The sequence below is a fragment of the Suncus etruscus genome, chromosome 6 (assembly GCF_024139225.1).
Source record: "Suncus etruscus isolate mSunEtr1 chromosome 6, mSunEtr1.pri.cur, whole genome shotgun sequence".
Classification (NCBI taxonomy): Eukaryota; Metazoa; Chordata; class Mammalia; order Eulipotyphla; family Soricidae; genus Suncus; species Suncus etruscus.
Window position 1 is genome coordinate 84,646,596 of NC_064853.1, and position 22,874 is coordinate 84,669,469.

The 22,874-nt window shown below is 34.3% G+C and overlaps 1 protein-coding gene and 1 pseudogene across 1 annotated transcript in view; both read left to right on the forward strand.

Moving 5' to 3' along the window:
- The first annotated feature begins 566 nt into the window (after positions 1-566).
- Positions 567-22,874, forward strand: part of LOC126011814 (inactive N-acetylated-alpha-linked acidic dipeptidase-like protein 2) — a 62,963-nt gene continuing 40,655 nt past the window's right edge. The window contains exon 1 of the mRNA XM_049775598.1: positions 567-634. Coding sequence (XP_049631555.1) covers positions 589-634 — 46 coding nt within the window. The 5' untranslated portion in view covers positions 567-588. The remainder of the gene's footprint in view (positions 635-22,874) is intronic.
- LOC126012804 (uncharacterized) lies at positions 11,438-11,556 on the forward strand (annotated as a pseudogene).

The window sequence follows — 22,874 nt, forward strand, 5'->3', positions numbered from 1 at the left end:
TATAAAATGGAAAGTTTTTATATTTAAGAGAGACATTATCAAGGATTTTTCTGGTGAGTGACAAAGTGCATAAGAACATGGGGTGAGGGCATACCCAGTAGTAATCAGGATTGTTCTGTACTCTTGAGTGGTACCTGCTGGTACTTGGGGGGAAACCTGTGTTGCTGGGGACAGATCAGTCATTAGCTGCCAGCAACAGAAGAGCTTTATCCACTGTATTATTTCTCTTACACCAAGGATTAAAGAAAAAAATAATAATTTAAAAATATTGTCTCAAGGGAATTCACCTTAACCTGGGGGGAAAACAGGGAAATTATATCATGGTGATGTGTTTCTAATCCTTGCCAGAAAATTCCAGACTGATTGGTTAAATTTTACTTTGAGAGAGATTAAAGCTGAAAATTAGGTTGTATACCAAATCTTGATGACATTTTGCATAAATGACTTTTATTCGAGGCCCATTGTTTATTTTTTTAATTAACTGAAAAAAGACCCTTAACAAAGAATTCTAGTATGTTTTATTTTTCTTTTATCTTTCAGCTCTCTGGAGAAGTGATCTTGCAAATTGCCAATGAACCAGTTCTGCCCATGAGTGCTCTTGATGTAGCTTTAGAAGTTCAAAACAGCCTTAAAGGTAAATTGTTTTTGATTTTATAATAAATTTAATAAATTCATTCTTAAATTGATTTTAAATCAAGTTGAATCGATTTTTTCACATTTAATGGAAGATACCATGTACTGTCTTACTAGCTGTGGCAAAATAATGTCTTTCTCCCTTTTTTATAGAGGATTACTTATATGAGAGGAGCAAAAAAGGAACTGTATAGAAATGTTAATAGGAGTGATGTATAATCATATAAAAACAAAGCAAATTATACAGGTTTAATTGTGTTTTATTTTCTTAAATAAAATTTTTTATAATTCTTGGTTTTTGTTATTTTGTTACAGGTTCCCAGTGGAAAATATAGTTTATCTATCTTTTTTTAAATGTTTGTATTTAGCATTTAATTAATTCTTACAAAATTTGGTGAAGATGATTTCCTTTCAGATAAATTTGTATGTGGAATAATACTAATTCAGTTTCACGAAGGTGTGGATTCAGTCTAGATTAATAACAGTAGGAAAGGGACAAAACGTTTTATTTTGTGATGTCCACTACAACTTTTTCATGCTTAAATGCAGAAATGTAACACCTCCATATTTACTTTCTTTTTATGAATATAAAATATTTTAATTATACAAAGGACAATAGGTAATTAAATAATTCACTTCTTTCTGAGTCACCTATCTACTTGCAAGTTTTAGTTTTTATAGTTTTTAAATTTTAGTATTTATAGATGGCATCTCTTATAATCAAAACTTATATTTAAAGTAAAATGTATAAAGTGTCCTTATAAAATAATTGATTTTAAAACTTTGGCCTAACTATAATTTTATACCTCTGAAAATTTAATTATTTTTACATTTGTTTTGCTTTGCATTTTGGGTTGCATTCAACAGTACATTAAGGCTTACTCTTGGCTCTGTGCTAGGGTGTACACGTGATAGTGCTCTGGATAACATATGTAAAGCCAGAATCTAACCCAAGTTTTCTTTATGCAAGGCAAGTGTCTTATCCACACTGCTATCCAGCTCCAATATTTCTTTTGACTACCAAGATGGCTTGTCAACTCAAAGACAGCAAAAATTTATCCCTAAATGCTTACTATGATTTTTATTATGATTGAAAATTCATAACTTGGAAATAATTGAGCAGTTTATGACAATTTACTCCCATACTAAATGACCATATGATGCTGGCCTTCGCATATATTAGTCAATCTCAAATTTTTCTACTTTTGTAAAACTTCTTTTTTGCTTTTGTTATTAGGCATTATCTGGCTGTATTCAGGGTTTACTCTTGGCTATGTTCTTAGAGATCACTCCTGGCAAGGTTCAGGGAACCATACATGGTGCCATAGATCCAACCAGCATAAGCGGTATGCAAGGCAAGCACCCTATTTGTTGTACTCTCAAACACTAGTTTTGTGAGCCTTCTCTCACTGCTGTCAGTACTGTTATATTTTTGCCAGCTAGTCTAGGGTCCTTGAGTACTGTGTATAAGATTAACACAGAGAATACCAGATGGTTGTATTTTTGTAGTTCTTTAACAACTCCTATATATTTTTGTAGGCTGTAGCAACTGAAGAAACAAGAACTTCCATATCTAGTATGGCAGCCCCTATTTTCATTCCTAATAAATACTTCTTTTACTCACTTTATTTTTTCTCATTGGATCTCTCCCCAATCTTGCTTGTCTTCTTTTTTTCTTTATCTTCCAATCTCTATGTTCTATTGATCTTATATCACAGTTTCAATAGTTACCATCATGCTGTTAATTGTTTTGCTGTTTACTTATCCCTCTTCTTGTCTGTTTCTGTGTTCTGATTGATAAGCGATATTTAAAGTGAGGGATGGAATTGTATGGTATTGGTGGAACTGGGTGTGGCCAAAATTGTATTGTGTACAGCATTATAAATCAGATCTTTAAAAATGTCATATATTTATCTAGATTATTTAACTCTTATCTCCTCATATACAATAGTAGTACCAACAAGACTTGTTTTGTTTTCTATTTCTAATTAACTGTTTCTAGGATATTTGGGATTATAAAATACAGTTCAAATACATGACACAAAAAGAAACAAGAATCTCAAAGAGATAGCAAAGTGGTGTTTGCCTTGCAAGCAGCCGATCCAGGACCAAAGGTGGTTGGTTCGAATCCTGATGTCCCACATGGCCCCCCGGGCCTGCCAGGAGCTATTTCTGATCAGACAGCCAGGAGTAACCCCTGAGCAACGCAGGGTGTGCCCCCCCCAAAAAAAGCAACAAGAATAGAGCTTTCTTTGCCAATTATTTATTTTTCCTAGAAAAAACTTCTTTTAGGAACTGTATTTTTGGTTATATTTGTTTATTTGTTTGAATATTTTATTATTTCACATTTTTAATTTTTTAAAAGTATCGTTGGTTCTGTGTTTTATACTTAGAGCAGAATAAAATGAGGGGTGTAACATACATAATATTTAATATTAGCTAAATATCCATTCTAAAGGAATAACTGTCATGAACAGATTCAGAGTATATGTAAAATACTAATCTTGCATAATAAAACTGCAAATGTGTCATAATTTGTTTTTCTTAGAACATATTCTCTATAATAAATGACACTTTTGTGATAAAGACAAAATTAAATTTCTTACAAAGTAAATAAATAAACCCAACAGAAATTTTAAATGTCATTTTAAATACCAAGTGATATTATTCATAAAAGATTAAGGACATAAAGCTTCCTGAATATAGTACTTTAACATTATATTTATCATATTAATTTTTAAGTAAAGGAGGATATATTTGAAGGTCAGTAAAAATAAACTAATGGTCATTGTCAGAATTATAATACTATTATTTTCTGTGTGGGAATCTTGCATATTTTTTAAAGATATAATTAAAACCTTTCTTAAAAATGTATATATACGGGCCTAGAGAGATAGCATGGTGGTAAGGTGTTTGCCTTGCATGCAGAAGGTTGGTGGTTCTAATCCCGGAATCCCATATGATCCCCTTTGCCTGCCAGGAGCAATTTCTGAGCATTGATCCAGGAGTAACTCCTGAGTGCTGCCGGGTGTGACCCAACCCCGCTCCCCAAATGTATATATACTAAAATGTTCAGATGGATTTTTAAGAAAATTGTGAATTTATTAAGCTATTTATATAAGTGTTTGTTAAACATTCGCATTATACCTGGTATAATTTTACACCAAGCCACCAAATTCTAAAACAAAATTCACCAGCTAAATATAGATGAATATAGGACTTGAGTTACCTCCACCAAGCATGGCCTTGCTCCTAAGATTGGATGCAGTGAGGAGATTCTTATTACTGGATAAGCCATGAGTGTGGCCCATGCCGAGAGAATTCCATCAGCACTGCTGAGTATAGCTATGCCACTGCGACAAAATTTGAGGTGGAGATCAACACAAAGAGATCCATGGCTGGTCTTCTCCACTCCAGGGCCACACATTATCTCTAGTCAACATGTAAAAAAACACCATGCTGTAAAAGTGACAATGAGGAAACAACACAGAACTCCACTGTGATTAGAAGAAAAAGATGTTAGCCCTGAATAACCAACATGTACCAGCCAATTATATGTCCTTTTAGATAAAGATTTTAAAGAAATCTGGAAGATGTTCAAATAAATCAAAGAAAACATGGAACTAACTAAATAAATCATAACTAATACTCACAAAGAAATGCAATGAGAAATGAGAACATTTCAAACTGAAATAATTGGACTGCGAAACTTGGTAGACAAAATAAAAAATTCACGGTATGGTCTCACCAGCAGAGTAACAAATTTCTGGCTAAGGATAGACTCAGTCAGCTGGAAGATAAGCTGCATATTTTTGTTGAGTATATCCCAGATTGAATTGTTGTCTGTTTACTTTCTTTGAGGATTGTTTCTATTCTCTTATCACTTACTTTAAGTCTCTTATCCAGCTTCATCTGTTATATAAAGTTGTTATGCAGTAACTCATGGATAAACAAAAGTTCAGAAACTTGATAGACTCAAAACCAACCTTAAAATAAGAACCAAATGAAATCTACTTTAAATCAAGTACACAAACAAAACTACTATAAAAAGATGAACCTTAATCCAATGACAATTATTTCTCTCAATGCCATTGGACTAAATGTACCAGTTAAGAGACTAAGAATGACAAAATAGATCAAAATTGATCCCAATATTTTTCTGCTTGCAAGAAAAATATCTGAACAGTCAGAACAAAATTAGACTCAAAATCAAAGATTAGAGGGCATTCATTCAAGCAACCAACTCCCTAAAAAGGCCTATTGGCCATACTAATCAAATAGTGCAGACTTTAGGCTTAAGTAATTTACAAGACAGAGATCAATATTTCCTAATAATCAAGGGATATGTACATCATGAAGGAATTACACTTCTAAACACATATGCACCCAATGAAAGGATAGAAAATATTTAAAACAATTACTGATAAATTTGAAGAAATCAATAACAAAAGAATAATAGTGGGTGACCTCAACACAGTCTTTTCACCTCTTAATAGGTCAATCTGGCTAAAACTTAAAAATAATATACTGTCCCTGAAAAAAGAAATGAAAGAGAGTAGCTTAGAAGATATATAGAGAGCTCTCTGTCCCAGGAAAGCTGGATACACATTCTACTCCAGTGCACATGGAGACATTTTCCAATTAGATCACATGCTGGGTCATAAAACATACCTTCACAAAATCAAGAGCATAGAATTTATAATGACTATCTTTACAGATAATGATGCACTCAAAATAGAAGTGAATTATAAACAGACACAGGGAAATAACTTTAAGACCTGGAAATTAAACATCTCACTAATGAACAACCAATGAGTCAGACAAAATCAAAGAGGAAAACAAAAATTCCTGAAAAGAAATGAAAATGAACACATGAATTAGCAGAATTTGTGGAACACAGAAAAGCAGTATTAAGAGGAAATTTTATGCTTTGTAAGCATTCATCAGAAAATGACAAAGTTCCTATATAAAAATTTTTAAATGGCACAGCTTAAAAAGTAGTAAAATGATAAACAACCAGAACCAAAATAGGCAAATAAGAGGAAATAATAAAGCTTAGAGCAGAAAGTAATGAAGTGGAAACCATAAAACAACCCCAAAAACATCTATAAAAGAGTTGGTTTTTTGAAAAAAAAAATACCCAAGACCAATAAACCATTAGCAATGCTAGGAAAAAATAAATAAATAAACTGAATTAGAAATGATATTACTTAAAATTAAAATGATAACAAAAATTACTTTGAGAAATTTTGTCAAAAAAAGAAAACTTGGATGAAATGAATAAATTCTTGTATTCCTATAACTCCTCAAAATTGAACCAAATTGATATGGAATATCTAAGTAGAAATACAACTTTTGATGCAATTGAATTGGGTAATCAAAAGTGTTCCTCAAAACAAAAGTCCAGGCCTGGCTAGATTCACAAGTGAATTATTTCAAAGCTTTAAATAGTATCTACTACTAAATTTCTTTCAGGCTCTTCCAGGAAATTGAGAAAATTAAATAACTTCAAATAGTTTCTATGAAGTTAATGTCTTCCTGATACCAAAGATAGACAGAGATGCCACAAGAGAAGCTGACCAATATCCTTATTGAACACAGATGGAAACATTCTCAACAAAATACTAACATATAGGATCCAACAGCTCATCATGAAGGTCATACACCATGACCATGTAGGATTCATTTCAAAGATTCAAGGATGACTTGATATGTTGAAGTCAATCAACATAATAACTAAGATCAACTAAAGGAAAAATAAAAAATTATATGATCATATAAATAGATGCAGAAAGAGCATGTAACACGGTTCAAAACCCATTCATGATAATAAAAATTCTCATCAAGATCGGAATGTAATGAACATTTCTTAATATAGTCAAGCTTATTTACCAGAAGCCCTAGGCAAATATTATACTCAGTGGGAAAAATCTAAAACTCTTTTCTCCAGCCAGAGCAGTGGTGCAGGTAGTAGGGCAATTTGCCTTGCATGTGCTAACCTAGGTCAGACTTCGGTTCAATCTCCCAGTGTCCCAAGCCAAGGGCGATTTCTGAGCACATAGCCAGGAGTAATACCTGAGTGTCACCAGAAGTGCCCCCACAATAAAAACCCTCTATTCTCTAAGATCTGGCACAGGACAAGTTTGTCCCTTTGCATTACTTACGTTCAACATAGTATTAGAAATCAGGCAAGAAAAAGATACCAACAGAATACAGATAGGAAAGAGGTCAAATTTCAATGTTTGAACATACATACTATATTTAGAAAATACTAAACAGCTAGTGATATATCAAAGCAGGTTGGGTGTTTGCCTTGCATATAGCTGACCCAGGTTCAATCCCTGGCATCCCATATGGTCCCCTGAGCCTGCCAGGATAGATTTCTGAGCTCAATGCCAGGAGTAACTCCGGAGTACCACTTAATGTGAACCCCCCAAAAACCAAAAAGATAATGAAATATGCTAAAAACTCTACCAAAAAGGTCCTAGAAACAATAAATTTGTATAGTAAAGTGACAAGCTAAAAATTAAACATGCATTAATCTATGGCTTTTTAGTATACAAATAATGAAAAAAAAAGAAACATTAAAATAATGCAATTCACAATTGAACCACAAAAATCAACTACCTTGGAGTCAACTTAACTAAAGAGGTGAAAGTCCTGAACAACTGTAACAAAAAAATAGCAACAAAACACTCCTTTAAAAAATAAGAGAGAGCAAAAGATCATGGAGACATATACTCTGCATATGCATTGAGAGTATTATCATAATTAAAATGGAAATACTTTCCAAATATTGTAAAAAATCCAATGCAATGCCTCTAAATATATCCATGACATTTTTCAAAGAAGTAGATCAAACACTCCTGTAGTTCATATGGAACAGTAAATGCCCACTTATGCTAAAACAATCATTAAGGAAAAAAATTGTAGGTATCACTTCCTTCACATTTAAACTGTACCATAAAGCAATTATCAATAAAACAACATGGCATTGATATAGAGACATACCCTTAGATTAATGGAATAGACTTGAGATTCTGAGGCTGACCCCCTGACACACTATCAGTATTTGATAAAGGGGCAAGAAAGAAAAAGTGGAGTAAGGAAAGCCTCTTCAACAAGTGATATATGATAATTGGTCAACTACATGCAAAAACACTGAAATTACGTCTCCCTTTAACACTATGAACAAAGGTCAAATCAAAATGGATTAATTTCAGACCTGAAACCATAGGAAACAGTGACTAAGATACAAACTATCCAGAGAATGGGAGAAACTGTTCACCCACTACCCCGCTGATAAGAGGCTAATATCTAAGATATAGAAATTACTGACAGAACTTAACAAGAAAAAAAACATTTAGCTCCATTTAAAAATGATAAAAAATTTTCTCCAAGAAATAAAGATGGCATAAGACACATGAAAAATGCTCCACATCACTAATCATCATGGAATTGCAAATCAGAACAACCATAAGGTATCATCTCACACCACAGAGACTGGTACTTATCACAAAGAATAAGAGATAACAGTGCTGGTGAGGATACAAGAGAAAGAGACTCACACTTCCTACTGGTGGCAATGTCATCTAGTTCAAACTTTCTGGAAAGCAATAGGATATTCCTCTAAAAATTGAAAATTGAGTTTACATATGATCCAGTAATACTCCTAGGAATACTCTGTATTCCTATGTTCATTGCAAGACTATTTACAATAGCCAGCATCTGGAAATAACTCGTGTGCCCGACAACAGATGGGTGGCTAAAGAAACATTGGTCCATTTATACAAGGGAATACTTGCAACCATCAGGAAAAAATGAAGTCATGACATTTTTTATACATGGATGGACACGGAAATTATTGTGCTGAGTGAAATGAGTCAGAGAGACATAGACATATATTAATCTCACTCATCTGTGGGATATAAGAAAAATAAAAGACAGCATGGCAATTATATTTAGAGACAATATAGGTGAGAATCAGAAGGACCAAACCATGGTAGTAAGCTTGTTACAAAAAGCAGTGAGGACAATTAGGGTAGAGAAGGGGAAGCTTTGACAATGATATTTGGAATATCTCATTTTGGACAAGAACTGGTCCTTAAGTGGGATAAAGTAAATACATGGCACCTCTTCATTAACCATAATGCAAACCACAGTGTCAAAATGGAGAGAGAGAGAAAGAGAGAGAAGCAAAAAAATCTTCTCAGAGACAGGTGGTCATAGGGGTAAAAGAGAAAGGGGGACATGGCTGGCAGGAATGTATTGCCTATGAAGGGTTTTATAAATTGTCTAACTGAAACCCAATCAACAATTCTGTAACCACATTGCTTAAATAAAGCAATTAAATTTTAAAAATAGAGATGAAAATGTAAGATAGCATGGAAGCAACGCATTTGCCTTGCATGCAGAAGGTTGGTTGTTTGTATCCTGGCATCCCATGTGGTCCCCTGAGCCTGCCAGGAGTAACTCCTGAGTGCTGCTGTGTGTGACCCAAAAACAAACAAAAAAAAGAATTGATTTTCCATTTAATGCAAGTTTAATTTTCTACTTCTTGAACTCTCAAGAGTTCAAAAACATTTGGAAACTGTTTCTAATACTACTGGAATAGTTTTCTAAAATAGTCTTGAAAATGAGATTTAATCTCTTCACTAAAGTACTATCACAATAGCCAAGATATGCAAATCTAGAAATCAGTCAAATGATCATGAACAGAGAAATTGTAGCATACACAGCAGAATGCTATCATCCATACTAACCAGCTATAGGGAAAGATGAAATTATTCAATTTGCTGCTAAATGAATATAATGAAGAGGCTTTATTCTGGGTAGAGTAAGTCAAATTAGGGACAGATATAGAATGATCCCTCATATATATGTATATATAAAACATTTAAATAAATATGTATATTAAGGGAATAAAAAATTGCCAAAGACTGCAGAACTTTGGACTTGGTCTATAAAACTGAGTTTGCCTGATGTGGCGAGGTAGCAAATAGGAAGAGTCCTTGGGACATTGGTATAGGAAAGTAGGACTCTAGTGAAGGAAGTGGTGTTGGAATGATATATGAGTAAAACTATAAATAATGGTGTTGTAGTTTAATGGTAACTAAAAATAGTAAAAGGAACACATTAATCAGGAAGAATTTTCTTGGGGAACATTTTAGACTTGAGGTAATCACATTATTTTACAGCATTTTATCTTTTAGAGCATGTCCTATCATTGTAGCTCATTGGCTTTCTTCCTTTAAGCTATTGAGATATTTAACTGAAGACAGTGACATTTTTAATATATATCGTGGATTTTGTTACTGAGAAAGTCATTATATTTATATACTTCTTGCTGCCTGCTTATTTCATAAAAATATTAGAGTTAAATATATTAAATATGCAATGTAGGAAGAAGAGAGCTGAGAATAGAAATTGGCAGGTTTGTTCCAGGTTGGATTGCTAAGAAACAGTATAGATAGAAGATAGAGAAGATTTAAAAATTTTGAAGCATATATACATTTACAAATTAGCTCATAAAGCAGAATTAGAGAAAGATGTTGAAAGGTAGAGCCAAGCAAGGAATAAGAGTAAAAGCCTCGTAAAATGATATCTTGAAATTAAAAAAATATTGAAGAAAGGATGTTATGGCAAAATATGTGCTTATTTCTGATAGATTATGGAAAATTGAGACTGAAAATTTGCTTGGGTTAGCAATTAGGAGGTCACTAGTAAGCTCAACAAAAATTTTTATCATAGTGTATTAGAGAAATCTCATTACAGTCATTCAAAGATATTTTCTTCATAATATAAATTTGGAACACACACTAAGTAACTTTGAGGTGTTAAAGGAATAATACAGCATGTAGGGCACTTGACTTGAATGTAGCTGACCCAAGTTTGATACCAGCACCCCATAATGGCTCCTGAGACTCTTCCTGGATTGATCTCTGATTTCATAACCAGGAGTAAGCTCTTAGCACTGCCACATGCACCCTCGCCACACACACCAAAAAATGTATCTGAATAGTCTTTTTTATATATTTTCATGAGAATTATCTAGTGAATAGTCTTGATTTGATTTAAAATCCCAGGAAGAAAGCAGAATTGATTACCATGATAATGACTGCACAAATTGTAGACTTTGAGGTTGAACTTGATAATCATTTTACAAATACAAGGTAGAAGATGTGGCAGAAATTGGTATTGGGAGCTCATGAATATCTCTTTAACAAAGAAAACATTAAAACAGTGGGCATGTAAAGGAACTATGAAAATTTAGCAACTGTTGGGAAAATTTTCAGTCATGGTCCTCAGTAGGTACAGGGGTCCCCGCTGGCAATTATCAGTCAATAAAGCCTATATTTCAATGCAAAACCAAATATGTATTGTTGATCATATCCTAAGCTTCCAGATAAACTAGTGCCACCCCAGTGATGTTGTTGGTCTCCTGGAACACATAAAACTCTGTTATCTCCCATTCCCAGGAATGCATATATTTTAAATGAGATATCTAACATAAATATTAATTTCCTCCATCTTTTAGCAGGGGTAAAATTTAGGTGAAGCAGAAACAATTATAATAGTGGGTAGGGCTTTGCTGAGAAAGGTGGCCATTAACTAGATATTTAGAAAACTGAACATATATACAAAGAGGCACTCATTTAGATGAGCCAATTTCTCCAAACTGGGTAAAAAATTAAGGAGTAAAGTAATATAACAAAGATAGCTATAAATGAAAAAGGCTTATTGCAACTTATATCTTGGTGAAATTAAAGAATTGAGAATGTAGGAGATGAAAATATTTATTTGTGTCTACGGCCATACTACCCTGAATGTGCCCGATCTCGTCTGATCTCAGAAGCTAAGCAGGGTTGGTATTGGCTAGTACTTGGATGGGAGACCACCTGGGAATACCAGGTACTGTAGGCTTAGGGAAAAAAAGGAAATGAAAAAAAGAAAAAAAAGCAAAAGAAAGAAAATATTTATTTGTTGGTGGTCCCACTGACAAAGCATCACTTTAAAACTGCAGATATATTGCTTTATTTTGTGGACAAAAGAAACCAATAATATTATAGTGTGATATTACTTAAAATATTAAAAAGTTCTATAGTAAATATATAAGTAATTATAATTTTCCACGATAACATAAACAGATAAATAAAAGAGAGCTCAGAATGCTTCTACCTGGGGCCAGAGCGGTGGCGCATCGGTAAGGTGTTTGCCTTGAACGTGGCTGACCTAGGACGGACTAAAGTTTGATCCCGCAGCATCCCATATGCTTCCCCAATCCAGAAGTGATTTCTGGATTTCTGAGTGCATAGCCAGAAGTAACACCTGAGCATCACTGGGTGTGACCCCCCAAAAAAAACAAAAAAAAACAAACAAAAAGACCCCCCCCAAAACACACACACACACACACACACACACGCAGATGTTTCTACCTGAGTTTTGAAATTTTCAAGCAATAATATGACAGGAGTAACTATATTAAGAGAGAATGGCTATAACTAGTGCTAAAATTTTCAATGAGTGGTGACCTGAAGATAAGAATGTGATCTTTCAGCAGTGGTAACTTGGCATGGATAAATTGAATGCTGCTGAGAGGAAATAGAATTAAACGCTACACTGGACCAAGTGTCATGAGAGGAAAAGCAGGTTTTCAGTTATAGCAATAAGTTAAAGAAAATGTTACATAAATAGGTTAAGTTAATAATCTCTTCTTTAATATTTTTATCTAAAAGTATGTCAAAATGAGAGAGGGGAAAATACAGTTATTTTACAAGTATTGCACTTCAAGCCAGATAGTACTGTTTAAATATACCCTTAACTAAAATCTCTGTTCCCAATTGTATGAGCTTAGGACATTTTGGTTTCTTACTATTATGTAGGGAATGTTTCTGACTTGGGTGAAGAGCTTTTTTCCTTTAGCTGTTGGTTATTTTTTGGCTTTTATTTTCTTTTGATGTGAAAGTCCTTGGGTCTTTCTGGTTTGTTTTGTTTTTTTCACTCACAAAGATGCTATCTGAATTGGGATGTAAAAGTACTAAAATAGAAATAAAGCTAAAAGTAAGAGAAAAACATCAAGAGATATCCTCTTAACCATGATCTGTATATAAACATTAAGCCAAAGTGTTTAATTAGATATCATGAAGCAAAATTATTTTTTGTTCATTGTAATCAATTTTATTATTTTTTATTGTAGGCAATTGTATATATTTTCTTTGAAATAATTTTCTTATAATCTTAATTGTAAAATTAGATTAATGAACAGATGTGAGAATAATAGACAATGCTTGTCAGCAAATAAATATTACATTTTTATTTACATTGCCTATTGATTCTATTAGTTAAAAAGAATTTTCTACCACTTTAAGTGAAACAAATAATTTACCACTTATTTAATGTTTTAATTTTAATATAAGTATTTTATTTTGCTAGGGTATTTATGATTACTCTTATGTTTTTTATTACAATCTTTTTAAAAAATGACCTTCAAGTCTGTACTATAAAATATTGTTTCTCCTTACTGCAGAGTTTAAGTATGAAGGTCTCTGAAACCCAATTGCATTTTCAACAGTGTAATTTTTACCTCTTGACAACCGGCCATCTTATTTATTTATTACTCTAGTTTACAGTAACAGCAGACCATTCTCTGCCATTCTCAGAACTACTAGAAAGAGGGATAATTTACCAGTGAATAATTTGTTTGAGTTGATTTATTGGATGGTACTTGAAAGCTCATTTTGACTGAATGACCTTGGCTCCTAATATTTGGTCAATGCCAACCACATAATAGTTAGAGAATGAATATTTATATCTGGTGCATCTAGATAAAGTGTAAATAGAGACTGATAGGACAACTGTTACAATTTAAGTGTATTTTACAAGTATGCAAAAAATTACACATTCAAAGAAATGGTCCAGGTCATAGGGACAGAGAGGAGTATTGAGAATGAATATATTACCACATAACCTTAAACCAGGCAGCAAACTGGGCAGTGAATACTTAAGCTATTTAAGTACTTAGCCTGCTTAATGGTTTCATACTTTATCCATTTATTTATTATTTATTTATTTATTTATTTATTTATTTATTTATTTATTTTTACACTGCCAGGGATGAAAACCCTGCCTTGCGTATGCAAGGATGCAAGGTAAGCATTCTACCTCTAAGCCATATTCCTAAACTATTTTCTTTCTTTACATATAAAAAACAAGAGTCCAGAGGCCAGAGAGCCAGTACAAGGGTTAAATCACTTGCTGTATTTTTGATTGATGCTGGTTCAGTCCCTAGAAACACTTATGGGTCCTGAGTACTACTAAGAGTGAGACTTGAGCAGAGAGATAGGAATAAGTCCTAAGCACAGCCAGGTGTGGCCCAACTCTATCCCTCGAACTCCCCCTCCAACAAAATAAAGCAGGCTTCCAAATAATTGCTACACAACTCATGCTCTTTAATATTTGCTTTGTGTTTAATATCTGCTGTTCTTCTTTGTCAGAATTCTGGAAGTTAATTATTTTCCATCGTTGTAAAAGCTACAAATGACCAAATAAAGGAAACACCATTTTCATTATATCTCTGATACATGTGTTTAGGGCAAGCCAAACTCTGTGGGAAGCATAATTTTGAACTGCATGGCTTGTTTCCACCTCCTGATTATCTCACTAAATGTAAAATGGTTGTTGGCAGCATTTCTTTCTCTTCTTTGAAAAACTGAGTGCTGATTTGATCTGACTCTACTTATTTTTATACGCTCTGATAATTCATTAGTGCTGATCACTTAATTTTAGAAGAATAGTATTTTAAGGTGATACTACTGAGGCCAGTATCCTGTGTTCTGTTTGATTTGTAGTTTTATATTTGCAATGTCACTTTGGTTCCTTTATACAACTACACCTGTTTGTGATGAATCTAATATATATATATATTGTTTTCTTTATAATTTCTGATCAATTTCCCAGTTAGAAAATTAACTATGTATTGTGTGAATTATATAGCTTTTGGTTTCAGCATCTATGCTTCTAATACTGATTTTAAGTAACACAAATTCCAGCTCTGAATTGACCTATAGATACTAAAGTAGTATAAAAAGAAGATTGTCCCATGCTTTAGCTAAATTTAAAATTATCTCTATTAAGAGCCAGCAGTTTTAGAAAAAATTCACCTTCCTATGGAAATTTAAATCATACTAGAATTTTAATAGTTTGAGCCAAACGAGGAAACTAAGCTGAGGACTTTACTTTGTTGTTGTTGTTGTTGTTGTTGTTGTTGTTGTTGGGCCACATCTGGCAGCAGGTTACTCTTGGATTTGCATTCAGAAATTGCTCTTGCATGCTCTGGGGACCATATATGATGCTGGGGATCAAATCTCAGTTATCCCTGTGCAAGGCAAATGCTCTACCCATTGTGCTAAAACTCTGGCCCCAGGACTTAACATCTTATGTGATTAGCTTCTTTTTTTTTAATATCTTTATTTAAACACCATGATTACAAACATGTTAGTAGTTGGGTTACAGACATAAAAAAACAACCCCTTCACTACTGCAACATTCCCACCACCGATGCCCTCATCTTCCTCCTCCCCAATCCCCTACCTGTATTGGAGACAGGCATTCTACTTCTCTCACTTATATTTTTTTTATAATTTTTATTGTGACCAAAGTGAATTATGAATCTTTCACAGTAATATTTAAGGTACATAGTGATAATGAATTGGGGCATTTCCATCACCAATGTTGCTCTCTCTCCACCCCTGTTCCCAGCATGCATCCCATATCTCCCTCCTTTACCCCCACAAACTGCTAGTGTAACTGGTCCCTTCAGTGTATGGCTTGTTGTAGATTGGGTATTGATTCTGTTGTCATTGGCTTGGGATTTGGTGTTTAAGTATGATCCTTCTTTATTTCTAATCAATTTTCATATGACTATTTGGTCCTGGTACCATTTGTTTATCCCCCTCAATCTATGAGGCAGAACAAGATGATTCAAATTATGTGGTTCTGTTTGAAAAAAAGAAAAGAAAAAAATGGGAGTAGTCCATCTAAAGGTTATGAATATCAATTTAAAAAAAGGAAGGCGGGGCCTGTGAGGTGGCGCTATAGGTAAGGTGTCTGCCTTGCAAGCGCTAGCCAAGGAAGGAATGCAGTTTGGTCCCCCAGCATCCCATATGGTCCTCCCAATCCAGCGGCAATTTCTGAACACTTAGCCAGGAGTAACCCCTGAGCATCAAACGGGTGTGAACCGAAAAAACAAAAACAAAAACAAAAAACAAACAAAAAAAACAAAAAACAAAAAAAAGGAAGGGAAAAAAGGAGGGAAAAAACCCAGCAACTATTAAAAAAAGGTACAACAGCAACAATAAAACAACAACCAATTAATAACTACAATAATGAAGAGAAAAAAGGGAAGGAGGGCTGGTGTGGCAAGGTTTTGTGCTTTGTTTTTTTATAGGCACAGTAAGTATTCGGAAAATTAGAAACAGAATTCTCTTGGCCTAAGTGATGCAGGGTTTCTCCACCCTTGAAGCACACTGTCATGGGAATGACTACAGATTCAGTACATGATCATTTTCACACCCCGAGGTCTTTTTATGGTTCCAGTAAACTTTCCACTCAGTTATAGATGATAAAATCCGGCCTCGGTCACTAGAGATCTTGGTATTTGTTCAGGTCATAGGACATAGCCTAGTATATAGACTTTATGGTTTTATAAGTTCTGTTCCATCACTGTTGTTGTAATCAGTCTTCTGTAATTAGTGGTCTTGGTTTTTGCATAGTTCATAGGGCAAAGCCTAGGATAGAGTCTTTCTTTATAGTTTCAGAAGTTCTGCTCAGTCACAGTTGTCAAAGTCAGACCTCTGGAATTAGAGATCTTTCTTGGTTGTACAAATCCTAGGCCAAAGCCGAGGCTTAGTGTCTTTATTATTGGTCCCAGGAAAAGTTCTGCCCAGTCATGGTTGTCAAAGTTTCTCTCACTTATTAACATTGTCTTGATAGTTGTTACTGTAGTTATTTCTCTAACTTCATACACTACTCTTTGTGGCGATCTTCATATCTAGAGACTGTCCTTCTAGCCCTCAATTCTATTGTCTCTGGGCATTATTTCAATATTGTCTATAATTTTCTTAAACCCATAGCTGACTGAGACTATTCTTTGTCTATGTCTCTCCCTCTGACTTATTTCACTCAGCATAATAGTTTTCATGTCCATCCATATATAGGAAAATTTCATGACTTCATCTCTCCTGATGGCTGCATAATATGTATATGTGCCTCAGTTTCTTTAGCCATTCAGAATTTAAAACCCAGGGCAATTTTGCACATTGTCTGTGCATTGTTTGCTTACATAGATAGAAATGTTTAATAAAATGACTAACCATTAGATAATATTCCCCCACTAAGAATGTTTAGAAGAATCTATTTTCATTATGGATACTTACTACATTACTTTATTAAAGTCTTATTTAATTCAATGATACTATGTGTTTATTTCAAAAAATAAGGTGATACAGATCGTCAGGGTTTATTTTGCAAAACTATTATTAAACTTTCAGTCTATGTTTTTATCAAATAATAACCTTGCTTATTGTCTTTTTCATTTTGCCTTTGTATTCCTACATATACTATTTTTATATCTTGGTTTTTGTTCTTTTTTTCTACACAGATTTATTTTGCATCTGTTTTGTAGCAACCCACAAGCCAACCTAGCTGTGTGAGAGAGAGAATATGTGAGAGACAGACAGACAGATGGTAGACAGACAGATATGAGCGAGCAGCATCTTGCTGATATTTTACCTGGCCAGGCATGGGAGAGGGTAGCCTCTGGCCCTCAGTGGACCAGCAACTCTGCTTCAGGGTTTATCCTGCCCCCCTTTTTTAACAAGACTTTTACGTTTGTATAGTTAGGCCAATTGTCAGTTACAGGAGGGCATATTGCAGTGGGGGGTCTGTCTCAGTCCAATTGCCATTACATAGGGAAGGGGTTGTCATCGCCCCTTAAATGCACATTGATTAATTCCCTTAAATATACCAACATGTTTCATTCTCACTGATTACTTCACCTTACTTGTTTTAAATTAATTATAATGTATTTGCATAACTTCTGATGATTTTTAATCTACTTTCCCATCCTAGTCATAATCAATTGTATTACTAATTATTCCATCTACTATAACTTATGATAAAGCTTTATGCCCATAATGAATGGCATTCAATGGAATGTCTCCCTGAAAATAATTTCAAAGATGGGTTTGTGTTGAATAGAAGCCCTTGGATGGGGCTGGAGGAGATGGATAGAGAGCTAGATGATGGAGGGGCCTTTTTCCTCCAGCCCAGGCCACGTGTCTTCAACCCCCTCCAGCCGTTGGGTCTGAGGTTTCAGGGTAGCATCAAAGAAATCCAAACACAGGTTTCAAGAGATATCATCTTTATTCAGCCCTGGCCAACATGTGTGTCACCTATCATAACCTTTTATGCTGAATCCCTATTCAGATTCAGCCCTGCATTGTATTTTATCTCTCAGCCATCTCTCTTCCTGCTGCTTTTCTCTCTCAATACATCCTCCAAATCCTCTCTCCAACAATCCTCTCCTGCCCTTCAGGCAAAATCTTTTGTTACCCACCAAAGACCCCTCCCAGAAATGGGCAGGTCTTATTAGCAGGCAAGGTTACAGGAAAAATGGAGGATGGGGTAACAGGTTTGGTTTGTTTTTGTTTGCTTATATGGTTTAAGATGCTTTAAATAGGGCCAGAGTGATAGCACAGTGGTAAGAAGTTTGCCTTGCACGCAACCAACACAAGACTGATGGTGGATCGAATTCCAGCATCCAATATGGTCCTCGAGTTTGCCAGGGGTGATTTCTGAGTACAGAGCCAGGAGTAACTCCTGAGCACCACCAGGTGTGACCCACAAACCAAAAAAAAGTAAAAGAAAAAGATGCTTTAAATCTTGTTTTGTAAGTTAATAATGATGGCTTGGTTACATTGCTCTCAATGAGCAATAGGTTTGAAAGATAAAATTGGGAAATCTTTATGCAGTGACATCTCATCAAAATAGAAGGTAGAAGACTCCTATTCTTAAAATAACCATGTATTCTCACAGTTTTAGGAAAGAAAGAAAGAAAATACGGAGTTACACATGTAGGATGGGAGGGTTACAGGTTATTTGGCATCAGGGTGGAACATATAGACTCTCAATTGCTGTCCTTGACACATGCTTCTGATTGGACGACAAATCCTGACTGCTGATTAATGTTTTCTTAACTTTTAGACAAAGAGAAATGTGGGGATTTGTAATAGTTTCAGATTACCAAGACAGATCTTTTTTGTTGTTGTTGTTGTTGCTTGGCCACACCTACGGACGCTTAGGGGTTACTCCTGACTATGCACTCAGAAATCACTCCTGGCTTGGGGATCCATATAGAATGCTGGCAAGGAAAATGCCCTACTACTTCACTATCAATCTGGCCCCCAGATCTTATTTTTATTATTGATTTCACCTTTTAATTCCTTGGGGCCATCTTCAGTAATAGGGCAGAAAATACTTAAACTCCTGCTAATAAGTTGTTTCAAGGCTTTTTTTTGTTTGTTTTCTTTCAGCTTATTAATTCAGCCAATTAATTAAATTTATGTGCTAATTAATATACAATTCTCTGTTTCTAAGGAGAGTTAGAAGAAACCATATAAATTTAATTCATCCACAAAAGCTGTTCGAACTCTTCTAAAGCAGCCAGTCACTATATTTTGTGGCTTGAATAAATCCTATGGGATATGAATAAAGATCCTCTGATTCAACTTTCATATCAAGCGGGATACAATTATTGGGAGAATCTTTGCAGACAATATATGAATTATATCTTATTATTGACTAATATTTAGATATAATGTTAATATGTGTGTCCTTCCTTTTCCTCCTTTCCTTTATATTTTCTTTTGTTTTTTTTTTTATAATTTCTAGTGCATTGCTTACATATAGCTACCTACTATCTTCATGCATATTTTAATTTATTTAAGCCATGAATATATTCATCTATTTAAATATTTGAATTTATACATGAATAATAAATTAATGTTAGGTTATTTTAATTTAATAGTGAAGTAACATCCATTCCCATTTTTTTTCTCTGTGTGGGCCTTTGTTTATTTTACTTCTTTAAATAACCAGCTAAGATTTATTGTGATTCATAGTAAAGAGGCAAGAACAATAGAAAATGTAGATTAAAAAAGAATGTTGATTCTATTGGATAAAATCTCATTGACAATTTATTTTCTTCAATTTGGTGATACCACATATATATATATATATATATATATATATATATATATATATATATATTTTGGTTTTTGGGCCACACCCTGTGACGCTCAGGGGTTACTCCTGGCTATGCGCTCAGAAGTTGCTCCTGGCTTCTTGGGGGACCATATGGGATGCCGGGGGATCGAACCGCGGTCCGTCCTAGGCTAGCGCAGGCAAGGCAGGCACCTTACCTCCAGGGCCACCGCCCGGCCCCAAACATATATTTTAAAGATGATATTAAGTAGCACACATTTCCCAAAAAATATAATCTATTTTTCTTTAAATGAATTTATTATGTGGGGCATAATTCATACCTTATCTTGTCACTATAAATCACTGCAGTCTATTTCGTGATTTTGCAATTGTTAGCACCTTTAAAACTATGATAAAATCATTCAGATAAGAATAGATACTGCAAAATACTGTTACTATTAATATAAAAAGCTATATGTGTTTAATATAAAGTTGTAGCATTAGATTATGACCAGTGCATTTTATTCCTAAATTAAATTTAAATTGAGTAGATCTTTAACATTATAGCTATAAAAAAGAATCAAAAGTTAGAAAATGAAAATATATAAAATTTATGAAGTTGGAAATTATGAAACTCTGAAGAAAGACCAAAATAGGATTATAAAATCACAATTTACCTATATTTTGTTTGCTTAATTGTTGTTTTTTATTATTATAGTTTTGGTTACACAATATAAATAGTTTTAATGATTATGATGTTGACTTGTGAATCAATGCCAACCACCTCAGAAAATGCCCATGACCCTTTTACTCTCTCCTGGGCAACCTCTATCCCACCTTTTCCAATTCCTTGGTAATAATAAATTTTGTGATTATAATTCAAAAGTTGGCCATTATTTTATACTCTCTTCTTTCATTACTCCATGTATCTCAGATAAGTGATGTCATCTTGTAGTTCTCTATCCTTATTTCACTTAACACAGTGCCCCTAGTTCTATCCAACTTTTCATATACTGTGTGAGTTCAACTTTTATTGCAGCTGCAAGTATTTCATAATGTATATACAGCTGCAAGTATTTCATAATGTATATAGTCACTTCTTTATCTATTCATCTGTTTTTAGACATTTTGCTATTGTATTAAGAATACAGCAAACACATAAGACAAAAAATGTCTTGACAAACTAACCCTTTGACCGTCCCTCCTTGCCCACCTTCATCACCCCAATTTTTTTGTACAGAGTTACAGTATATATTTGTTTCACATCTGAAACTATTAATACATAATTTGGGTCAGTTAAGGGTGTCAGGTGCAACTACAGGACCAGGGAAGAAAGGAGGCAGGCAGGGTATGCCACACAGCTATGCCTCTCCTGAATTTTAATGTTCTCAACCAACCATTGACTCAATCATAAGTGGATTGTTTACAAATACATCAAGCTAAAAAAGAGGGGGATATAGGTGTTGTAGCAGAAACCACACAGTGAATGGTGGTACAAAGTGGGTGGTGGCAGTGGAGGTAGGGTCCTGTTCTCTCCCCTAATACCCATCTGCACCGTAAGGTGTGTCGTGATAGGCCTTTCCTCTGAATCAGCTTGGTTATTTTAGGAGAAAATATTATTCGAGGGGTTGTGTGAAACAAAGACAAAAATATGTGGATCATTGGGGGCAGATTTATGTATTTCAGGATATAAGTCACAAGTTGGAATGTCTGCGTTATTTGAAAATTCTGTTCTTACCTTTTTGAGGAATCCCTACACTATTTTTAGAGACCTAACCAGATGACATTCCCTAACAGCAATGAATAAGTATTCATTAACCATATTTTAACCATATTCTAGCCAACACTTGTTGTTTGCAATATATGTCAACCTTTTTGTCATCTGATATATTAGTTTTGGCAGATGGTAATGTCTCTGGTTTAATACTAGTTGCAGGCAGTGAATTATTGGCATTGGGGTGGCTTTTAGTTTGAACACGTGTCACAACTGAGAACATGCTTTTACTTTCCAATGTGGAAGATAGTTCAGAAAGTTTGGCCTGTACATTCTATATTACACAATACATAAAAAGGAACTAGAGTAGAATAAAGCCTATTAAGAGTAGTACCAAATTGCTTAGTATATGTATTACCCCTCCAAAAAGGGCATAGTAAAGGATAGAAAAAGGTGGTTAGAGATGTGAAGAAAAGTCAAGGTATCTATTTCCAAAGCTAGGACACTGTCAAACCTTGACCCAAAGGGGAATTATGGTCCTTATCCAACAGAGAATTACTCATCTAATTATCTACTTGGTCCACCCAGGAATCATGTCACCCATTATTGCTGAGGTCCCTGTTTGAGTGCCAGATGTAAATAATTGCTCACATCCCAATCCTAAATAATTGGGGATGTAGTTCTGGAAACAAGCCTCTGTAGAAAATAATCCAAACGAGGCTGAGAGTTGAAAAGGGTCCAAGGTTTTTTTTTTGTTTTTTTTTTTTTTGTTTGTTTGTTTGTTTGTTTGTTTGTTTGTTTGTTTTTGGTTTTTGGGCCACACTCCTGGCTATCTGCTCAGATATAGCTCCTGGCAGGCATGGGGGACCATGCAAGGCAAACGCCGGGTCCGAGGTTTTTCCAACCCTCCCTCCTTTACTTCTTTTACTTAGTAATTCATTAACTGTCTCCCTTAATAAGTCTCCCTTAATAAGTCAGGCTTATAATATTAAAAATATTTTATCATATCAAACTAGAATAGTGGAACAGTATAAATTAGATTTCTCCTCTAGAAGGTGAAGAGTAAGTGAAAAAGTAGGGAAGATTGATCAATATCATTGTTTGCAGGTTGGGAGGAAACACTTCCTCAACTGCTTTAATTTAAATAAATTGCAAAAATTGGCCCTTCAATGCTTATATGATACAAATGAGTTGACGTGAATGCATGATACCACATAATTATCTGAGCAAGCCTGGAATAGCCATGGGGGCAAATAGCATTTCTGAG